Source organism: Thamnophis sirtalis, unplaced genomic scaffold (genome assembly GCF_051295495.1).
Source record: "Thamnophis sirtalis isolate CommonGarterSnake01/CBP01778 unplaced genomic scaffold, rThaSir2_p1.2 scaffold_1, whole genome shotgun sequence".
In the NCBI taxonomy this organism is placed as follows: domain Eukaryota; kingdom Metazoa; phylum Chordata; class Lepidosauria; order Squamata; family Natricidae; genus Thamnophis; species Thamnophis sirtalis.
The window spans coordinates 80,697,769-80,721,624 of NW_028261381.1; the positions used below are offsets into that span (position 1 = coordinate 80,697,769).

At 38.1% G+C, this 23,856-nt stretch overlaps 1 protein-coding gene across 10 annotated transcripts in view; it reads left to right on the top strand.

Annotated features, from left to right (window-relative positions):
* The window catches only part of PLEKHA7 (pleckstrin homology domain containing A7), a 130,453-nt gene that overhangs the window by 63,378 nt on the left and 43,219 nt on the right, over positions 1–23,856 (top strand). For all 10 annotated transcript variants that reach the window (XM_087717405.1, XM_087717370.1, XM_087717362.1 and 7 more), the window contains 6 exons: positions 4,768–4,851; positions 7,896–8,007; positions 9,562–9,666; positions 10,385–10,457; positions 13,821–13,921; positions 23,377–23,555. In XM_087717405.1, coding sequence (XP_087573531.1) covers positions 4,768–4,851; positions 7,896–8,007; positions 9,562–9,666; positions 10,385–10,457; positions 13,821–13,921; positions 23,377–23,555 — 654 coding nt within the window. The remainder of the gene's footprint in view (positions 1–4,767; positions 4,852–7,895; positions 8,008–9,561; positions 9,667–10,384; positions 10,458–13,820; positions 13,922–23,376; positions 23,556–23,856) is intronic.

Sequence of the window (23,856 nt, forward strand, 5' to 3'; positions counted from 1 at the left end):
ACCAGCTCCAACAGAGCAGCAGCTGCATTGGTGGCTGGGAATCGAGCCGCAGCATTGAGGAGTGCTGGGAAGAGCGTGAAGAGTTTTTTGGTACATTAAATGAGCCGCGGCGGTGTCGAGAAGGCGCGGAAGAGATTCGGAGCCGGGAAAGCTTTTACAGTGGCCCCCTAGAGCACGTCGAGGAATGGAGGGGGTTGATGGTCTTCGCACAAGGTGGCCGGAAGGGCTCTTGTACGCTTTTCCTCTCCTTCTCCTCATTCCCGGGGTCATTCAGAAGCTAGTCGGGGAGCAGGCAGAGATCATTCTGGTAGTACCATATTGACTGCGGAGGGCCTAGTTTGCGGACCTCATGACCTTGTCGGTTCAGACCCCATGGAGATTCCGGAGGGGGAGATAGAGTCACATCAGGGGAGGCTGGTACACCCGGAGCCACACTGGCTGCAACTAGCCATGTGGAGAGTGAGCGGGAGCGCCTGAGAGCGGCTCACTTGTCCCTGAGGGTGATTAAGACCATAAAGGCCTCACACAGACAGTCCACTATGAGGACCTATGACTCCACCTGGGCCTCCTTGTGATCTGGTGTCAGGCTGCCCAGGTGGTGCTCACCAGGGCCTCAGTCCCACAGGTCCTGGATTTCATTCAGGATGGGTTAGATAAAAGGGCTTTCCCAGGGCACAGTGCGAAGACAGCTAGCTGCGCTCACTACAGTTGTTCCCAGGGATGGCTCGGTCCCTCTTACCCAATTACTGGTTGTTAGAGGTTTCTTAGGGGAGTCTTTAACTTGCGCCCCCTGGTAGACCATAGGTTCCCCACATGGAACCTACCTATGATGTTGCAGGTGCTCATATCAGAGCTCTTTGAGCCATTGCGGACAGTTAGCCTGAAACTGCTCACCCTTAAGGTAGTGTTTTGGTGGATAGGGAGTGTCAGAGTTAGGGGCTCCTTCCTCCAGGACAGATTTATGCATTTTCCACAGCAACAGGGTTGTGTTGCGGTTAAATCCGGTCTTTGTGCTGAAAGTAAATTCTGCATTCCATCGGTTCTTCCAATGCAGAATCAGGATGTGATTCTTTCGGATTTTTGCCCGGACCCAGTTAGGGAATGGGAACACCAGTGGCACCGGTTGGATGTCTGACGGGCCTTACATATTTATTGAAGTGTACGGCTTCCTTCCGGAGGTCGGAGGTGCTATTTTTGTCCTTCCAGCCTTTGTCGCTGAGAAAATGGCTCACCTCTTCCACCATTAGCTGTTGGATCCATTTGGCTATCGCCCTGGCGTACGAGTCTTAGAAGTTGCTTGTGCCGACTGGTATTTCAGCACATTCTACCAGGAGCGCGGCCACCTCGGCAGCTTAGACCTCTCAGGCTCCAATAGATGACATTTTTAGAGTGGCGACATGGGCTTCCCCGTTGCCTTTTATTTGCCACTACAGGTTGGATGCATTCGCATTGGCTGATGCAGCATTCAGGCGTAGGGTGCTTCAGCAGGTCCTCGCAGATCATTAGTTCCCCGCCCATGGGACTATAGCTTTGGTAGGTCCCATCTACTGGAGACTCCTGTCCCTCAGTCCTGAAAATGGCAGTTGGTCTTACCTGAACTATTTTAGGAGTTGGGAAGGGAGACTCCAGTTCCCGCCCTAGATAGCTAGTTGTCAGGTGGGGTGGGAGTTTCTCCTTTGTGCCTTGTTTTCAAGTCTCGGGAGAGCTCACTTCGATGAAACTGGAAGTCAAGGGTGGAGCACAGAGGCTCCACCCTTCATCCCAGCTTCATCCCAGTCTCGTGGCCAATTGGCCATGATAATACCATCTACTGGACCCTCCTGTCCCAACTCCTAAAATAGCAGTTCAGGTAAGACCAACTGCCATTATACATAAAATATATAGAATGTTATACATAGAATGAAGCAAAAAGATGTATGAAATAATATAAATGCATACATATATATAAAGTTATAGTTATAAAAGACTTATTTTTACAGATAAAAGAATCACAACAGATATGTAAAAGAACTGTAATGTGTTGCAAAGATGTGAAGTTTGCATAAACAAAATAAAAAGTTTTTAAAAATAAAAATAAAAAAAAACTTGGCCGAATGGATTCTGAATATGCTCTTGGTGCAAATAACTAAAAATGAAAGAATGCTGGTCATTATTTATACAAAGGTGTTTGCTGTTTGAAGAAAGAAATGTCAAAAGAAAGAAAATTTTCATTCAAACAATTGAACTTGCTTAAAATAGCATGTTAAAACTTGACTTTGGAAAATTGTTATGTGTAATTCAGAACCATTTTATTATTAGAATATTGTTATATAAAGTATCCATTATTAGAATAGAATTAATCTATTCTGAATAACCAACTTATATTACAGTACTTTAAATGGATACAGCACTTTTGCTTTTAAGTATGTCAGTTCAGCATTATCAATCTAGTTTCATATTTCTATGTACATTTTTATAAATCATTCATTTTAGATGGGTATCAAATTTTAGTTAAGAGATAAAAGGGATGTGGAAATATATATAAAACAAACAAGCGGTTTATGTTCACCTAGGAGTTAACCTGTCAAACATGGCTATGCACAGCCAGCTGTAAACCCTTTTCTCTGAATAGTTGTACTCCAGCTGATTAGATCCCAGTCTTCAACAAAGTACAGTTAACCTTGAGCCTTGCATGAATAATTAACCAGGTAGAAAATAAAGAATGCGAAGGCATTTTACTGGGAGAAAAGATCAGCTGATCTCTATAAGCAAGTATGTCTTATTCAAGTGAACTTCAGACAGTTTAAATATTTGTTCGAATTCCGTGATGCAGTATGTGTATGCCTGTGGTATACATGGACGCGGGTGTGGATGTATTTTTCTATAAAGCAGTAGAAGCTGGTGTTCTGTTCCCCACACATAAAGTGCGGTAGCAAAGTAAACTCATTCAGTTAAACATAAATGCAGCAACAGTGGCAACTTGCTGTACATAGCAACTGTCCACTTATCTCGGAAACCTCTCAAAAAATACACACAAAAGCACTAATACACATGCTGTGGCCAGTGATATGCAACAAAGAAAATGTGATTGTGAAGTGGAACTGCAATAATTTTTAAAGAATTGAATGGTGACAGACCTTCTGTAAGGTTTCAGGATGAACCTAAGAGCAGCGAGTATCTGTAGCTCAGGATTGAATTGCAGAGTTCTTGATACTTTTTGAGCTTGGTTGCTTGATTGTAGATATTTCATTACCCAACTAGTTAATATCATCAGTGCTTGAAACATCTGCAAACAAACAGCCAAGCTCAGAGAACAGCAAAAATTCCACACTGCAGGACCTGCAATAACCTACCAAACCTATTATGTTATTTATTGTACGCAACAATTAGGAAAATGAGTCCAAATCCAAGATGACCCCTCTTTGCAGATGGTTAAACAAAAAATGATTTTAAAATACAACTCTTCTTCTAACTTGTCATTTGTAGTTTGGAAGCCACTCTAAAATCAGTTTGGAGCTTACTCTTCCCAGTTAAGCATGTGCAAGTATTGTGAATTTAAGTGAATGGTGTACAGGTTTCTTTTCTTTTTTTAAAGAGCCCTGGAACTATAGTTGTCATTGTTCATTTAAATCTCCTTTATGAAGTCCAATAATGAAGTCTGCCCAACAATGAGGTCCAGTAGATAATCCTGTGTCCCCTCAGTGCCCTGGCACTTCCATTGGTCCTGATCCAATTAATTTTGAAAGTTAATCAGCTCAACTGCTGCTCCTAAAGAAACACTAAAAAATTAGAACATTTTGCAGGGTTTTCCCTGGAACTGTGGAATTCACAGGCAGGAATTCAGCCCACCTTGTGGCTTTTGTCATATGCCCTTCTTTCTCCAGAGGTCAAAGCACAGGTAGTCCGTGACTTACCACCACAACTGAGCCCAGAATTTCTGTTGTTAAGTGAGACATTTGTTAAGTTTTGCCCCTTTTGACAACCTTTCTTGCCTCAGTTGTTAAGTGAATCACTGCAGTTGCTAAGTTAGTAGCCTGGTTGTTAAGTGAATCTGGCTTCCCCATTGACTTGGCTTGTCAGAAGGTTACAAAAGGTGACTCCAGGACACTGCAACCATCATAAATATGAGTCAGTTGGCAAGTGTCTGAATTTTGATCACATGGCCATGAATGGTCATAAATGTGAAAAATATGGTCATGTCACTTTTTTCAGTGCCATTGTAACTTTGAATGATCACTAAATGAACTGTTGAGGACTACCTATCCTGTGATCCTGAGTGCTGTTCTTTACTTCCCATCAGTCTCTTCTATCCCACAGGATGATGTCCTTTCCCTTTTTTTTTTTTTTTTGCTACTGAACCATCTAGTGCTCCAAGTCTTGCCATTATTTACTGGCCAATCATAGACCAGGAAGGATTTCCTGAAGCCATAGGGTGAAGACATGCTGCACTGTGCAGCAAGTGCAACGCCAAATATTTAAGAGAAACAAATGTTAATAACTTAATCTTTCAAAAATAAAAGCAATGTTTTTGAAAGTGAGTGTAGAAACATGCATTGCTTATTTTTCTTAAATATCAGAAGTGGGAGAATAATACCTGGATTCTTGTAACAGATTGAAATAAATAGTAGATCTATAATATGTTCAAGAAACTACTAGTATCTCATTTCTTAGTGCAAGAAACATACCTATTCAAAGCAGAAACAATTCAAGTGTAATAAGATTGTAAAATGTTATTTTATATTATTTGTGCTTACATTGTTATTGAACTAGATTTTGATTTCCTTTCAGCCACAACCACCAAACTACCACATTTAAACATCCAGTGACTGGCCAGTTTTCCCCAGAAAACGTGGAGTTTATTTTACAAGAGGAGTAAGTAGATTGATTTTCCTTACACATCTAATAACTATTTTTAACCTTTAATTAGTAGTTGAAATTCTACAAGCTTACTCTATAACTGCCTATTAATGTCTACTGTTGTATCATTCCAATTACTAATGAATGAATGGTGGAACATTTTTTCCTATTGTACTACTCTTTCATCCCAGGCTCCAAAAATAAAAATACTTTCTTCCATTAAAAAACTGAGGCTGAATTACATTTTGTATTGTGACAAGGGGGAATTTACTAGATATGTATGAATAATAACACACATATCATTTAATTAATTGAATGACAATGAACTTCATTTTAGTTTTTGTTCTAGCCCTTTTCAGTTCTTTGTCTTGGCAGTCACCCATCATAGTTCTCATCATGCTATTCAAAGGCCCAGTAAACCCCACAGCCTAAAAAAGGTTGTATATTCCTTTTCAAAAACTGCACAAGTTAGCAAGAAAAAAACAAAAGGCAGTCTTCATAATATTGATTTGGGCTAAAGCAAAGATCGAAGAAAAGAAAATGCAACTATTTATGTATTTTCCTCAGATACGAATATAAGAAAACAAAAGATGTTATAACATCTTCTGAAAATGCTATGAACATCATAATATTTCATCCTTGTTTCAGTATTGTTCATGTACAGTATTATATTTGTGACAGCGGTGGTTTCCTACTGGTTCAGACTGGTTTAGCCGAACTGGCAATGATTTGGTTAGAACCTGTTCAGAGGCATGGCAGCGACCCAGGCCTGCCATGCCTCTGAACCGGTTCTATAGTGCCATCATCTTGTTTTTTGCTTCTGCGCATGCGCAGAACAATTTTAATTGCACTGTGCATGTGCACATGCAGTGCACACACGAGCAAACCAGCCATAACCCACCCCTAGTTTGCAATATTTAAAAAGGTTTTATACCCTTAACAAACATATGCTTTGTAATTGTGGAAAAATAAATTTCCCATTAAAAAAAAACCCCCTCCATACCCTTAAAATATACAATCAGTTAAATTGTTGAGTCCTGAAACAAAGCATGACATTGAAGATAGATAGTTAATCCTGTCTTGACTTGAGTGAAACCATGAAATTTATTGTCATGGTTTCACTAGCTGCTTTCTCCTGATAGTTTGATCTTTTATAAGAGAAATAATGAACAATGACCTAATAACTGCTTTAGTTGCCTGTTTTTATGTATTTCTTGATTGAATATCAGTGACAACAATGGAAACATTCTGGACATCACGTTTGTCAGACCTTTTATTTGGCTGTGTTAAACCAGATAAGCCTAGTGAGATTTCAGTGCAGCAATATGTTATATCCCATGACTTCATTTAGCCATAACCCTTGACGGAAAATTGTCATGTTGCTAATTTAAGTCTCATCTTTTCTTTTGCAACCTGTGCTGTTGCTTGAAGATTTAAAATGCAAAATGGCAGGGGTGTCAAAGTCGCGGTTGGCAGGCCAGATGCGTCACGTTGGCCACGCCCACGCCTGGTTTAGCAAAGGGGTGGAGGAAAATCACGTAACGACATGTGATGATGCCACCGTGATGCGTGTTTGACACTCCTGCAATATGGAATGAGCGCTTTAATTTGGCAAAGCAACAACAGAGGTTGAGACATACATTCCATATTACAATTAAATGTATAAGCTGCAGGATTTTCCTGCAGCAAAAAATGAATAAATTCAAATTAAAAAAAAAACTAGGTTCCAAATTATACTCTTAAAATACAATGTTATTCAGCATAGGTTCAAAAGACAAAAGTAAAAGCTTTTATTAAAATAAAAAAACAAAGAAGGTGCTGGGCTAGAAACCAGGAGAGTTCTATTTCCGTTTTAGGCATGAGAAAGCAGCTGGATGACTTTGGGCCCGTCAATCTCTTTTAGCCCAAATTACATCACAAAGTTATTGTTAGTGGGAGAAATAGGACGAAAAAGGCATATTAGGTATGTTCGCAGCGTTGAGTTGTATATAAGGGGGGAATAGTGGTATAAACATATTTTTAAACTTTTAAATCAACATTATTGCAATAAATAAGAATAATCTATTTGAGTTCCGAAAACATTTAAGACCAAAACATAGAGCTAGTGCTCGATTTACAGCCACTATTGGGGCTGAAATTTTGGTCACTGAATGATGCAGTCATTAAGAAGTCTTCATATGACCAAACTTAATTTTATGACCATTGCTATCACAGTCATTAAGCAAATCACATGGTTATTAAACAAATCATGTGGTCATTAAGCAAATTTGACTTCTCCGATTGATTTTGCTTGTGAGATGTCATCTGGAGAGATAGCAAATCATGATCACAGATGCAAGATGCTGTAACCATTGTAAATGCACGCCACTTACCAAGTGCCCAAAATGGCAACCATGTGACCATGCATGTGACTTCGAGGATGAGTCATAAATCACTTTTTTCAAGACCATCACAACTTTGAATCATTGTTCAACGAACAGTTGTAAGTTGAGCACTATATTTATTGTGTTGATTCTAAAAAAAGTTTTAGAAAGTAAACTGGAGAGTGTGGAAGTCCACAGTTTAGATTTAGAGTTTGGTGGGAAAGTTGCAATCTTTGTTCCTATGGCAGGCCTAATCTGGATTACATTCTCAGGACTATACTTTCCTTTTTCAAAGCCAATTATGCAATTACGCAGCACCACCTGACTAAGCTTTTTTGGACCTTGGAAGGACCAGGCCTGATTAGGATGTAAATATTAAGAGAATTAAGAGATTATTCAGAGGATTCCAGGTCTGTAAAATAAACTGGGAAGTTTAAAAAAAACATGCTGGAGAAACACAATAGCAAACCCCTGTATTGCTGCTAAGAAAGCTACATGGGTTGTAAGCCATCAGGAATAACATTTGATTTGAAGATTTTACCATTTTTAATGATATAAATGATGTTTCATCTACCTTAAGCTATTTATTGAACTGGTAAGGCAGAAACATGGAAACATTTCCAGAGTTAGTTCATCCTAGTATCATAGTTTAAAAAAAGATTAACAATCAATTAAATTGTGATATATTTCTTTCAGGCATAATTCACATATGTCCAAACATCAGATAAACCAAAGACCTTCAAGTATGGTCAGTGAAACATCTACTGCTGTAACTACATCCACTACAGAAACAAAACTTGGATCCAAGGTAAATTGGAGTTTTTCAGGAAATTTGCAAAATGTAGCTTAATAAGAGAATGAGCTGTATTTGGGGGCATTGTGCTAACTATACTATATTAAATCCGTGGGTAGGGAATTGATCCCAAGTGTGCAGTGTTCTTGTGCAAATATTTGTTTAAAATATACTTTGGTGCTTGGATTTACAATTGATTCTTCTGGTGCAAAAAAATCCAAATTATTAGTCTTATAGGCATCTCTTATGTGGAGGGAAGCTGGATGTAAACCCTTCTAGGAAAACTCTGTTTTAAACCCCAGAGAGCAAATATTTTAATGAAAATTGTTAATACAAAAATAAGAATAACTCCTATTATGCAAGACAAATATATATAAATATAAATAAATTGAGTATTTTTATATTTTATTCTTGCAAGCCCAATTATAAATCCCAAAATAACTTGAAAATGTTCCCAAGAAAATTGTACTATAGCATCGAATGGCCAGTTATGGCACTTTATTATTTATCTAGTTCTTTTTTTCATTTATGAATGTAAATGTATATCAAGGCTTTTGTCAAACGCGGGAAATCAGTAGAAAAGGCAGTTTAAATGAATACAGCAGTTGCATGCTAGGACTCCTTGCAAAGATCTGAATTACTAAAAGATCAAAGCAAATTGGCAATAAATAAGAGTCAACAAAATTCAAGGTGGTTTGCTTAGATCTTTTCTGGGTGTGAAGGAATTCGGGACTGATTACATGTTTGATGATCCCTCCCTAAAAGCTCAGTCTGGTCATCCTCTACAGCTTTTGTGTCAAAGTGTCTTTGTTCTGATCTTATGAAACATTATTCTGTAGGTTCACATGAATATTAAAATAAAAAACTAGCAATGAACTGAGTATAAATATATAAATATGTGCCTATTCACTTAACAACCGTGTTACCAACTTAACAACTGCAGTGATTCACTTAACAACTATGTCAGAAAAGGTCGTAAAACATGGCAAAATTCTCTTAGCTGTCTTGCTTAGAAATAGCAATAGCAATAGCAGTAGACTTATATACCGCTTCATAGGCCTTTCAGGCCTCTCTAAGCGGTTTACAGAGAGTCAGCATATTGCCCCCAACAATCTGGGTCCTCATTTTACCCACCTCGGAAGGATGGAAGGCTGAGTCAACCCTGAGCCGGTGAGATTTGAACCGCTGACCTGCTGATCTAGCAGTAGCCTGCAGTGCTGCATTTAACCACTGCGCCACCTTGGCTCCTGATGACAATTTGGGCTGAATTGTGATTGTAAATCAAAGACTATCTGTACTTCACTTTTCTTTTTACTACCTCACAGTTTGTAGAAATCAAGCAATAACATTTGAAGGATGAAAAGTTGTGAATTTATCATTCAATAGTTCATTATTATGATGTTGTCAAATGTTTGCTTCTGCTATTTTGTTAATACTTAGTCAATTACTAATGTAAATTACACTATCAAAAGTAGAACATCAGTTCTTGTATTATTACACTGTTTCTTTTGAGTTAATCCTAAATATAGTTTGTTCTAGTTACTTACCTTGTATATGCTCTTTTTTTAGTTAGTAAAATCTAGCAATAAAGTTCATAGCTTTGGGAAAAGGGATCAAGCTATAAGGAGAAACCCTAATATTCCTGTTGTGGTCAGAGGCTGGCTTCACAAACAAGTGAGTATTATAATTTTTTTAAAGTTGCGTTAATTTATAAAGAAGGGGGGATAAAAGAAGAAATGAACTAAACAAGAAAAGATAAAATGAGAAAAACATACTATAATTATGAGGAAAGTAATTCAACCCATTTTTAAACACGTCATTAATCTTTAATCACACTAGATTTCTGATCATTTTTTCTGTTACACCAGTAGAGTCAGTTCACATACATCATCAATCCAAAACTGTAAATCTGGGGTCATGTACCCTTTTTTTATTACACCCCATGTTAGTAAACCCCAAATTCTTCATAGTAATAAACTCTACTTTTGGGATGTAGTATATAATTAAGAAGTATATTCCTGCTGTTAAACCATGCTGATATTCATAATGATATATTAACAGATTTATGGATATAAAATTACAGTGGAACAAAACTAGGACAAAGCATATTGTACGAGAGTCTTCTCCATGTCTACTACATGTGCATTAATCATTTCTAACAAGACACGGGCTCTTCTGCCAGTGTGCTAATTTCTTTATGCTAATTTCTAACTTTCCCTACCTTATAGAAAAGCTGTAAAGCATTCAAAAGTAGGCTAGATTATGATATGCTATGATATCTGGCTCCTTTAAAGCACATTAAAGAGGCACATAGTCATTCAAAATTTTATTTAGTATATTTCTATGTTATTTTATTCTAAGTTTTTACTAGATATTGTCATTTGTGTTTCAGGATAGCTCTGGAATGAGATTATGGAAAAGAAGGTGGTTTGTGCTGGCAGATTACTGTTTATTTTATTACAAAGGTTAGTAAATATAAATCTTTGTTTAAAAATATTTCTGCAATTGTGAACTAACTGCATATTGCTTCGGTTGCTTAAAATAAAATAAAAAACCAACTCTAGAGAATATAGAAATCAGCTTTTTGTTTCCCACTTACCATATTTACCATATATGAAGAGGAAACTTTCCCCTCAAATAGGCAACTGGACTTTCTGGTTTTTCTTTGAAGGTTTTTATTTAATACTTGTTTTATTCTGGCCTTTTAATAGCTATAGATAAATGCTTGCTTATGTGGATACATATACACTGATGCAGGTCTTGGCATATTTGAGTCTTTTCCCGTATAAAATTGAGAGTATCTTGGCGACGTTTTGACGAGGTCCCACTCGCCATCTTCAGGCTGGTGCCTTCAGCTTCGTGCTTGTGCGAGCAAAGCGTGATCGGACCTGCCGTCTTTCTATAAATATTGGCGGGGGTGTGTGGAGTGCTGGCTTTGTTGCTGTAAGCGGGTTGGTTGGCTGTGTTGTTACATCTTGATTAGTTGATGGAGTTGATGTATGCAGATTAGTCGGCTGTTTCGTAACATCCTGTGTGGCTGAGGTACTAGCTGTGTGCCCATTAGTCTTTTGTGTGGTAACGACCTGGGTAATGGGCTGTGTGATGACATCCTGAGCTTTAGTGTAGTGATATCCTAAGTCCTGTGCTACAACATCCTGGGAGGCTGGCTGCGTTGTAACATTTTGAGCCTTTGCATTGTAAACTCTGAGTTCTGTGATGTAATGTCCTGAGCAGATGGCTGTGATGTAATATCCCGGGCTTTGATTTGGCTCCGAGTTTATGGTCTGGCCATGTGTGTCAGTTTGCTTTGTATGGGGATTGGAGTGGGGTTCAGCAGTTGGTGATGCTGCCGTGGTTTGGCTTCTTGATGGTGGTTGCATTTCGTCTGTGGGATGGGTTTGGGTTTGAGTCTGGTGAGGGTGATTGGTGGTGGCGTCCTGTGTTGTTCTGGGTCCGGTGTCGGTTTTCGTGGCTGGAACTCATTTGTTGACTAGCGCTAGTTTCCAGATGTCTGGTAGGTATTGTCATGTTTATTCATATTGTGGGGGTGTTTCTCTATTTCAGTGGCTTCCATAAGTGTTTAGTTTTGGAGATTAATTTGGTTTCTCCAAAATCAATTTCATGTCCTGTTGCTTTAAGGTGCTGGAAAAGGGAGGAAGTTTTTTCTTCTTTTCTGACTGTGTTCTTGTGTTCTGCAATGCGTGCATTTATTCTCCTATTAGTTTGTCCAATGTATGTGGCTGGGCAGATTTTGCATGGTATTTCATAGACTCCTTGGTTTTCTAGCTGGATCTTGTCTTTGGGGTTTGTTAAGATGTTGGCTGTTTTTTGGTCAGTGCCAAAGGCTGTCTTCATATTGTGTTTGTGGAGAATTTTGCTTATTTTATCTGTGGTGCCCTTGATGTAAGGGAGGAGGGCGATGCCATTGTTCTGTTCTGTGTCTCAGTTCTTGGGGTGTGTTTCCTTTTGGATTAGGTTGGTAATTGTGTTTCTTTGGAATCCGTTGGAAATTAATATGTTTGTGAGAGTGTGTAATTCAGTTTTCAGGTGGTCTTTGTCGGCTAGACGTTTGGTTCTGGAGATTGTTTCTGGAAACGTCGCCAAGATAACTCTCAATCTTACACGGGAAAAGACCCAAATACGCCAAGACCTGCATACCTGTACCTGTGAAAATCTACAAAAACTTATACACTGATGTGTAGATATGATGTGTACATATACACTGGTGTGTCATATATCCACATTTATTGGTGAAAGGAATCTTCAAGATTGGCTTCTAGTTGGCAAGCCTGGGTTAACAAAGTGTGCACAAGATTTTAGCACAAGCAACATACAAGACATGCTTATATATTTTTTTCATCCACTCCTTATTTGGGCTTAGCCATTTGGAATTTAGCTTATCTTTTGTTTTGGGTGAATATGATTTTGAGGAAGGTTATCCTCAATGGCTTTTGTATTTTATGCATTTTTTATATTACAATGACAGCTCAAGTATTGTATGTATTCTTCATGTAGAGAAAGTAAAAAATAATACTGTTTATATATTCAGGAGTCACATATATCTTCACTAGTACACTTTTTCTTTTGAATACTTTTAGCCTTGTGAACAACATTGCATGATTCCATTAAAGAATGAATAATTAGAGCAAACTGAAATGTACAAAGGCCTTGATCTTCTTTTTTAAATGTGAAGTGGACACTTAATGCCGCCGTTTGTGTTCTTCATACATGCTTCATTTCTCATGTCAGCTGTGCAGTTTTGTCTGAAAAATGACATGATCAAGGACCTTGAATTGGTATGAAACTTAATAGGTGAGGGCAGACAATTCCAAGCTGAGAAATTACTATTCCATTCTCTGCTTTAAGCTTTGCTGGATGAACTGAAGACTGTTGGAAACAGAACATTGGACTATATTTTTTTATATTGTTGGGAAGTGATTTACATCAAATTATATACTACAATGTATTTTCAGTATATTTAGCAATATGGGCAGAAATTGGGTTCACCTACAAAACCGCGCTCGACTAAACCGCGTCGCTGATGTCATTAACAGGGCGACAACAGCGCGGAGACAGAAGCACGCTGTAAACCCTAAACCTAAAATTAACCCCTAAACCTAAACCTAACCCCCCTAAACCTAATCCTAAACCTAACCCTTAACCTAACCCTAAACCTAACCCTAAAGCTAACCCTTAACTTAACCCTAAACCTAATCCTAACTCTTAACCTAACCCTAACCCTAAAGCTAACCCTAAAGCTAACCCTTACCTTAAGTTGAATCGGCTTGCTTTCAAAGCGCTATTTAAAGCGCCCTTCTTTCTCTGCGCTGGCTGTTGTTGCCCTGTTGATGACATCAGCGACATGGTTTAGTCGGGCGCTGTTTAGTTGAGCGCGGTTTTGACGGGTCACGAGAAATTGGAACCTTCTTAATATAGGGTTAGATATCATTTTATTCTAGATCTCAATTCACTATTCTTTTTATTGGAAATGCAAAAGATTGAATCTAGGGCCTTCTGCAGGCACACATGAGCTTCCCCACTATACTGTAACCACTCTTTAGTTTTTAAAGTATTCGCTGGAAGTGCCAACTGGAAGGTAGCATTTGAATCTAGAGAACGTTTAGTAGCTCCTGTGGTATTGATCATGTGATGGAACTATTTTGTGTGTGTATGTATTTTTGCTCAATCACTTCAATCCCAAATGAACAAGGTAAGTCCTTCACTTACTATATTTAGGTTTTTGGACCACACCAGTTAGTTTTGCTGTAAGTATATTATGTTTTAATTTTTTTAAAAACTGAAACTTGATTATTTCTTTCATTCAAAAGACAGCAGAGAAGAAGCTGTTCTTGGAAGTATACCATTACCTAGTTATGTAATTTCACCTGTGGGACCTGAAGATCATATAAATCGCAAATATTCCTTTAAGGTAAATGTACTATTTGCAAACTATATGGTTTTTTAAAGCATATGTGTTGCATTTTGATGTACATATATATTAGTTTTAAAGATTATAGATCTCCCTTTATATTTAATAGAAAAATAGAATTGAAGCATCTCTGTACCATTTTCCCCCAATATAGTCTTGCTACATTGAAAAGTTGTCATAAAAGAAGCTAGTTGACTTTCTGATGCAATGGGATAACTTGCAACTGAAACAATATCTGAAATATCTTTGGGTAGATTTTGCAAAACAATAGGTTTTGGACTTTTATTTTCCTTGACTGAGCTCTGAATTGAGCCAATCTGGAATGATTCCAATTTGCAAATTACATGATAAATTCTAATTCTGTAGTTAGAATAGTGTATTTATAAACATTGTATAGCATGTTTTTAAACAGCAAGCTCATTAAATAAAGAGGATGACTTCTGAAGTTCTGTAATAGTTGTCTTAAAACTCCAAAGTTTTACCCTTGTTGCATATGCAATATTTTATTTTTTGCTTCTCATTAGGAATGGGATTAGTTTTAACTAATGGGATTAGTTTTAACATAACTAGCACTAGTTTGTATTTGGAAAATCATTTCAACCCATAGTTAAATTTAGGCTTTGTTGCTATTATTTAGTATACAATACTTAGTACTCTGGCTTAACATTAAAACCCAGAAACATATAGTGCTGAACAAATTAATAATTCACATAAGAGATGGTATATTGTGGTTGAAAGTATGCTTAACTAAAAAGAAAATCTAAGTCAAATTAAAAATACAGGTTATCCATATTTGTATTCGGCTTTCCAAAAATAATTAGATGTTACATTATATATAAAAAGCTAAAGATTTTGGCTAGGTGCTTTACAATGGAAAAATGATTTAAGATAGCTTCATGGCTATCTTCCTTCATTTTGTTTCAGGAACTGTAATTAGCACTGAATGTGCTAATTTTATATTACATAAACTATCATAAACCTAAACCACAGTTCTTCCAATTGCAAAGTAGTTTGTTGATTTCATTATGTGTATGCAAAATGCTAACCCACAAACTGCACCCAAGTAGAAAGTAAGGCAGCAGTGCTTCCAGAAGAGATAATAGATTTATTTATCTATAATATAGTCCCAAAAGTTTAATTACTATGGGGCTTAATTAGGTGGTATTACATTTTATCAGTGTACATATTTTATAGATGGAAGAGAGTGCAATTGAATTACCTGTAATGAATACATAATTCTAACTTCCTCATAAAATATGTATGCTAAATTATACTCTAGGAAATTGTAGATTATTGATTAGTAAAATAAATTACATACTACATTTTTCACAGATACAAATGTTCAAATCACTTCTGATCCTGAAGATAAAAATAGAGATAGATGAATTAGCTTCCCTGACAGTTTGCCCAGTGATATATACTGTGAACCTTGAAACTAACAGTTTACAACAGTAAAATATAAAAACTAATACATAATAAAAGAAAGCCATGCTGCAGGCCCCATCTACAAAGGAATGTATCTGATGTGAGACTAGAAGGCAGCATTTTCTGCCACAGTTCTTGTCCTGTGGAAGATCATTGCTCCTGAGGTTGGATTAACCCTAATCTTGCTGGTCTTCCAGAAAAGCCTGAAAACGTGGCTTTGCCATCTGGTTTGGGGATCCAATGACATGGGAATGGGACCTGCTAAGTAGCTGTATTGCTAGGAAAATGGAATGCTGGTGTAGGGTGTTTTTTTGTAATGGTTTTTAATTTTTTAAAAATTGTTATTGGGTGATAGGTCACAATTGAGCCCAACATTTGTGTTGCTAAGTGAGACATTTGTTAAGTGAGTTTTGGCCCATTTTAAGACCTTCCCTGCCACAGTTAAGTGAATCACTGTAGTTATTAACTTAGTAACCTGTTTGTTAAGTGAATCAGGCTTCCCCATTGACTTCGCTGATCAGAGGTTTGCAAAAGCTGATCATGTGATCCCAGGACACTGCAACTGTCGTAAATATGAACTAGTTGCCAAGCGTCTGCATTTTGATCATGTGACCTCAGGGATGCAATGGCTGTAAGTGTGTAAACAGTCATAAGTCCCTTTTTCCAGTGCTGTTGTAATTTGAATGGTCACTAAATGAACTGTGATAAGGCAAGGACTAACAGTGTTTTGCTGTATAGTTTCGGTGTATTTAACTTTGTACATCACTCAGAGTTATTTGTGTGAGTAGCATGGCTAAATTTAGAAAATAAATAAAATAAAAACTAGATTGAATAAAAATAGAGCAGTCAATGAAAATAAAAACAGTTTAAAAAACACAATATAATATAGTTCAAGTTCAGATCTCACCTTCATTGGTCTCTGTGAACACTATATAGCTGCAATCCCCTACAAAATAATTCTTTTTTTAAAAGAATTATTAGAATTATTTATTTATCAGTGCACAACATATGTACAATGAGATTGATTGAGCTCCCTCAGTGCACCCCTCCCCCCCAACACAACGGAACTCACAGTGAAGACAGAAAATCCCTAACTCAATAAATCATATTAACAAACATCCAGTCCTATTGCACCAATGTGAACATGTTACATGTTGTGCAGGACCTGCAAGTCCATCTTACTACATAGTTATGATGTTATTTTGTATTCAGGAATCTGACAGCCCACAGATAGAAACTGTTCTTCAGCCTGTTTGGGCGGCTGGCTTTGCTTTTATATCTCCTTCCCAATGGTAGGAGGGGTAAAGAAGTACCATCCAGGGTGTGAGTCGTCCCATTCACTTTTCACTACTTTATGAAAGTATGTCCCTGTTGAAACAAGTCTCATTTCTAATAGGACATAGGCAGTGGTGGGTTCCTACCGGTTTGGACTGGTTCAGCCGAATCATTAATAGCTTGGTGGTGTGGGTCACTGGAACTGTCAGTGACCCAGGCCTACCAGGCCCCCGAACCTGTTCTCCCGGCAGCACCATAGGCAGCACCACCTTTTTTTGGCTTCTGCGCATGCGCAGAGTAATTTTCATTGTACTGTGCATATGCGCACAGCGCACTGCAGGGCGCGCCACAGGGCACATCCCTGGGTGCATCCCAGTAGCAGCTGCCGGAACCCAGCACTGGACATGGGAGGCCTTAACCTTTAGACTCCCTCTGATGTAAATTCCCACATGGGTACAGATAATATCAGATAATATCTCTAGCTGGGATGAACTCTTTGTGTAAGATAACTCTACCAGGAAAAGGCATTCCTGCAGATACCTAGCAGCCAAGCTGTTGAGGGCGTTAAAAGTCAAAATCAATATTTTGAATTGTATATGGAAACTGTAGACAGCCCATGCAGCATCTGCAGTATATTGATAACCTAGCTGTAGCAGCTTTCACTCTCCATAGTTCCAGAGGCTTCAGTCTACGGTAACGCAGTGATTAGAGTGCAGTACTGTAGTCTACTTCTGCTGACTGCCTACTGCCTATAATTTGGCAGTTCAAATCTCACCAGGCTCAAGGTTGACTCAGCCTTCCATCCTTCTGAGATAAAATGAGGACCCAGACTGTTGGGGACAATATGCTGACACTACAAAACTGCTTAGAGAGGGCTGTAAAGCGGTACATACGTCTAGGTGTTATTTCTTTTCTGCATCAACTACAGTTTTGAAATAGTCTCTCAAGGTGACTGGTGGAAATTACATTGTCATAGTCTATCTTAGGGGTCATATCAGCATGAATTTCCATTTGCGAATGTTTATAAGAGCAGCAGACTAATGCATTATAATTTGCTATTTATAGGAAAAAATGGTGGAATAAACAAATTAGTTTTCTCATTTGTTTGGTGGAAAATGTAGTGTCTGAATGAATCCATAAAAGCAATCTTTCAGATTGATTGTAATTATGCAGTGCTTTTCTCTTTTCTATGTCCCAAGTCCTGAGCCCAGTGTAGTTTATTTTCCATTGTTGCATCCAAATCACTTTATATATTAATCTAAGTTATTCTATCTTTAAAGTCAAATACTTCTGTCTAATACTTTGCATTGCTCATACAAATGTAGGCAGTATTTTTTCCAAATGTTTATTATCACAACTACTACTTTCAGAATTATTTATCTTTGTGTACTTGGGCTTTATTTCATTGATAGTATTCTAATACATAGATTGATATTAAATATTAGTAGGGCAAACTCATATATTTACTTAGAAGTAAAACACAACAGGATTTATTTCCACTGTCTTTCTCAATGAACTAAAACACGCAACAGCTCTTATTCCCAATAGCTTTCCATTTAAAAATTAGATTTTTTTAAATGGCAGATTTAATGTAAGCTAGCATGTCTGAAACACATTGGTAGTTTGAAAAATACCCCACTATTTAACCCTCCCTCCCTCCCTCCCTGAAATAAACTTTTTTGTCTGTAAGAATCTATAAAATCCAATATTTATTCTGTATTTTGTAGCCAGAAAGCCTATAGCCTACATTACATAGCTAATTTGTATAATACCCTGTTACCCTGAAAATAAGACCTCCCCGGATAATAAGCCCAATCGGGGCTTTTGAGCACATGCACTAAAATAAGCCCTCCCCCCAAAATAAGATCTCCCTGAAAATATTGCAACACAGCACCAGCCATGAGGTGACCACCCTCGCTGCCTCCTGCACCTCAAAAATAATAAGACCTCCCTGAAAATAAGGCTGTGCTTATTTGGGGGGGGGGTCAAAAGAAAATAAGACCCCATCTTATTTTCAGGGAAACACGGTATTGGTTGGTGTCCTGTATTATGTATGAACACAATTAAAATAATGTGTTGCACATTTCTTATCTTAGGAGACTCTGCACTGATTTTTCTTGGATGGATGGAAATCTTAAAAGCACATTGCTAGTAATTACATGGTCTTTCTGGGCTTTCTATTTAACTGTCTTCTCAACTGATTCCTTATTGTTTCCAACCGGAACTATCAACTTGATTATATTTAGCAATCTTTTCAGTTCCAAGTGTTTGCATGAGAAAAATTGTGGAGGGTAGTATTTTAAATGAGCTTCAGAAGAATTAAGATTCCATATAGTCATTTTCAAGGGACGCGATGGCTCGGAAAGCTTGTCTATTGGAAAGGTCAGCAGTTCGGCGGTTCAAATGCTTAGTGTTGCGTAACAGTGAGCTCCCATTACTTTTCCCAGCTTCTGCCAACCTAGCAGTTCGAAAGCATGTAAAAATGCAAGTAGAAAAATAGTGGGAAGATTACAGCATTCCATGGGCCTTCAGCATTTAGTCATGCCGGCCACATGACCACAGAGATGTCTTCGGACAGCGTTGGCTCTTTGGCTTTGAAATGGTGATGAGCACCACTCCCTAGAGTCGGCAACAACTAGCACGTACGTGGGAGGGGAACCTTTACCTTAACCTATAGTCATTTTATAAAAAGAGTGAATTGCTGTTTCTAAGGGTTTGAACTTACATCAAATTATTAATGATTTAGGCTTCCATCTTTTTAACTTTTTCAACTTTGTTCTTGTTCTGTTCTTTTTGATGTGTGCTTTGGGTTTGTTCTCCATTTCTTCTTCTGTGCAATATGGGAAAGAGACTGCCTTTCCTTCTCCCTCTTTCCAGAATAAGGGCACCTGAATGCATGAATAGGTACCAAATATCACTTTTTCATCCCTGTTGTGAATGTGAATGTGGTGTATTTAAAAATGGTTGTGAATTAGAACTATGTATCCCAATTTATGGCTCACAAAATTCTTGTGTGTTTTGCTGTTACTGATTGTCTCTGCACTTACAATCATAGCTTTTTATGTTGCTTATTTGGTGTGCTGCTAAGAGATAACTGGCTTATATTTAGACATTGCTGCTTTATGCTATCAGTTACACATGGTGGAGATAGTCTTTCTAGTGGCAGGGTTTGCTGATAACATGACGTGTGTTGCTTACTCTAATTGTGTAAGCTTGCTTTCTTTTACCACCAAATGTGGATATTGGCAAAGTTCTGGTTTCGGCTTTTTAAACTAGACTATCAATAAAAAGGCTGTTCTATACCTCATCTGGAGGAAATTGTGTGCTGCATTAGGAACCAGTCAATCTTTATTATGATAATATAACACATCTTAAAATTCAGCTAGCCCATAACCAAAACCAAGCATAAATTATTTATTGTTCCTAATGTAAGCTACAAATGGCTTATCAGATCAGTTATGGTTTTTTTGGTCATTCTCACCATTACTTGGACAACTATGCTAATTCTAGAATATCTTGACCAGTACTGACCACGTTATTGTTGCTGATTGCATAAAAAAATGAAGAGACTCACAGTTACAATGTCAATACTAAGGAAACCAGTTTTTATTTATTTATTTATTTATTTATTTATTTATTTATTTATTTATTTATTTATTTATTTATTTATTTAAAACATTTATATCCCAATCCCAAAGGACTCCGGGCGGCTTACAAACAAAATATAAAAAATATAGAAAACAATACAATTTAAAACAACAATCATCCATCAAATTCATTCTAGTCGGGGCCGGACCTCAATGGTGAGGTCAACAGCCCCAGGCCTGCCGGAACAGCCAAGTTTTTATGGCTTTCCTAAAGGCCATCAGAGTGGGTTTGGTCCGGATTTCCGGGGGGAGCTGGTTCCAAAGAGTCGGATCAGCCACCGAGAAGGCTCTCCTCCGAGGGCCCGCCAGCCAACATTGTATGGCCGATGGCACCCGAAGGAGGCCCAATCTATGGGATCTTACTGGTCGCTGGGAGGTATGTGTCAGCAGGCGGTTTTGAAGGTATCCTGGCCCTAAGCCATGTAGGGCTTTAAAGGTGATAACCAACACCTTGAATTGAGTCCGGAGACCAATAGGCAGCCATTGCAGCTCATGGAGGATAGGTGTAACATGAGTGTACCTCGGCACACCCACTATCACTCGCGCAGCCGCATTCTGAACTACTTGCAGTCTCCAAACACTTTTCAAGGGTAACCCCATGTAGAGCGTGTTACAGTAACCCAGCCTCGAGGTGACAAGGGCATGAGTGACCGTTAGAAGCACATCCCGATCCAAATAGGGCCGCAATTGGTGCACTAGGCGAACCTGGGCAAAAGCCCCCCTGGTCCACAGAAATTGGAACAGATGATGTTCCAATTTCAGCTACGAATCCAGGAGGACTCCCAAATTGCGAGCCCTCTCTAAGGGGCGTAAATTTTCTCCCACCCCGGGGTTAAGGATGGACTGTCCAAACAGTCCTTCGGGGGCAACATCCAAAGCCACTCAGTCTTATCGGGATTGAGCACAAGATTCTTCGCCCCCATCCAGACCCTAACAGCCTCCAGACATTGGCACATCATGTCCACCACTTCACTAAGCTGGCACGGGGCAAAAAGATATAATTGAGTCTCATCAGCATATTGATGATACTTTACCCTGTGCTGTCGCATGATCTCACCCAGCGGCTTCATGTAGATGTTAAATAGGAGGTGGGGCAGGACCAAACCCTGCGGCACACCACACTCGAGGGGCCTAGGGGTCGACCTCTGCGCCCCGACCAACACCGACTGCGACCTGTCAGAGAGGTAAGAGGAGAATCACCGTAATACGGTGCCTCTCACTCCCACCCACCCCCAGGCGTCGCAGAAGGATACCATAGTTGATGGTTTTCATCTAAATGAAAAGTAACTCACATTCAGACATTTTCAATACTGATCTCTAAAAGTAGCATTCACCAAATACTGTACTGCATGTAATTGGAGATTTGATTAAATTGGAGATTAAATTAAAGTCAGTAAATATGCTCTTATTATTTATTTATTTATTTATTTATTTATTTATTATTTATTTATTTAATCTAATTTTGAAACTGCCTCCCTCCCTCACAGAAGGACTCTTTATCTCTATGGTTTGGGATAGTTGTCTTTAAGAGGTTTTAGTGATCTACTAACGGCTAGACATTTTTATCTCAGCCATCAATAAAGATATAAAGATAAACCACATTTGCACACCACTCAAAAGAGACAATAAAAAAGCTAAGAAGGAAACAAAAAAACCAGAATACATATCTCCAGCAGCCTACACCCTGATAAGCAGGGATTAACACCAGACAAACAATCTAGCAGAAAACAATAACCTAATCAAAGAACTACCAAAGGGGGGAAAAACACGTCAACATGAGTAGAACAAGCTACTGTATATAAACAGAATATAAAACATACGCTCACTAGCACTGACAGTATTACATAGTTCGGTAATAAAACATCTGCAAGCAAACAACCAAGCTTAGAGAGAACCCAGGAGCTCACAACAAAATAGATTAGAATCACTAACATCTACTTTGACAATGTGCAATAGTAAACAATATATACGTGTGAATAAATTTGCCTATAGAAGGTTAAGTAGAACTCAGGGCCTAAGTATCTTGATGAGCATTTCAAGAAAATGAGGTGCTTTCCGTTCTTGTTTTCATGTATATCTGACCAACTTGAAAGTTGTGTTATATTTGCCAAAAATATAAAAGTAGTTCCTTTTGTCATAGATTTTAACTAAATTCTGCCAATTTATAAGTGCTATTTCCTAGTTTTATTTATCTATCCACACATTTTCTTCTCATGCTAAAGTTCTGTGTTGGAAATAGTGTTTCTATATGCTTCTATAACAAAACAGATTTAGTTGTGGCATTAAGTTCTCTTCCTTGTCTTTGCTAATGTGGCATGTATGTAGTAGCATCATAATTTGAACTAATTTGTATGATGTTCCCTCTTGCACTGATTTCCCCAAAATACTCTGTACTCTGTATTCTGTACTCTGCCCTGTGTTTCACTGAATGTTGTGATTGTCTGCAGCATGGCATGTAAATCAACTGTAATAAGAAACAAATCGTTGTACTTAGGTTGCTATTGCCCTAAATGTGATGTTATCCAAAGGGTGTTAACTATCATTTAAAAAAAAAACTGTATTGCACAGTAACATAGTGTATTCAAAGCGGTCATAACCAATCTCAGTAATTATAACCATTTTCTATTTTAATAAAAACAAAAAATAAGTCTTTAAAAATATTCATTCTAATAAAAATTGATAGTATTAAATATTTTTAATTTTCTTCTTCTCAATATATTCTTTACACAGCAATCTAATATTTATAATTTCAGCCAAAGAATAAGAAAACATAAACTCTGCTGGCCTATCAGGGTAATTTTTGCTCTCCATTTCCTTGAGATAAGGGGAATGATATAAAATGTTAAGTTGCTGATACAAAGACCAGAAACAAGCTGTGGCATCATTGGACTTGTATGGAGAAAAAAAACCCACATGTTTATCCTATTACACAGAAACACTACTGTAGTGATTTTGATGGTACCACCTTATACAGTATTTTGTAACACAGGCCATATTGATTACTTAAAACATTTTGCAATTTAAATAGCTGCTGTACTTTCAAAAGCATGGAATTTTGTACTTTGACATTGCCTAAAATGCCTCTTGTCTCTCTCTCTCTATTTACAGGCTGTCCATACAGGCATGAGGGCTTATATTTATAATAAGAGTTCTGTTATTGGCTCTCAGGCAGAGCATTCAGGGATGCGCACATACTACTTTAGTGCTGATGCTCAAGAAGATATGAATGACTGGATCCATGCTATGAATCAAGCTGCTCTTATGCAAATCCATTTTTCACCAAAGAGGCAAGTTCACTCTGTATGTGGTGTGTGTGTGTGTGTGTGTGTGTGTGTGTGTGTGTGTGTGTGTGTGTATTTATAACGAGTGGTGTGGTGGCCTAGAGGTGGAGCTCTCGCCTCACAATCAGGAGGCTGTGAGTTCGATCTTAGGTAGAGGCACATATTTCTCTCTCTCTCTCATATTCTCTCTCACAATGAGAATATATCTGCTGAGCAAATCTCCACATTGGCACTAGGAAGGGCATCTGGTCAGTAAACACACTGCTAGCTCCATTCAGTTGCCCAGACTCTACCCTGCAAGGGATTA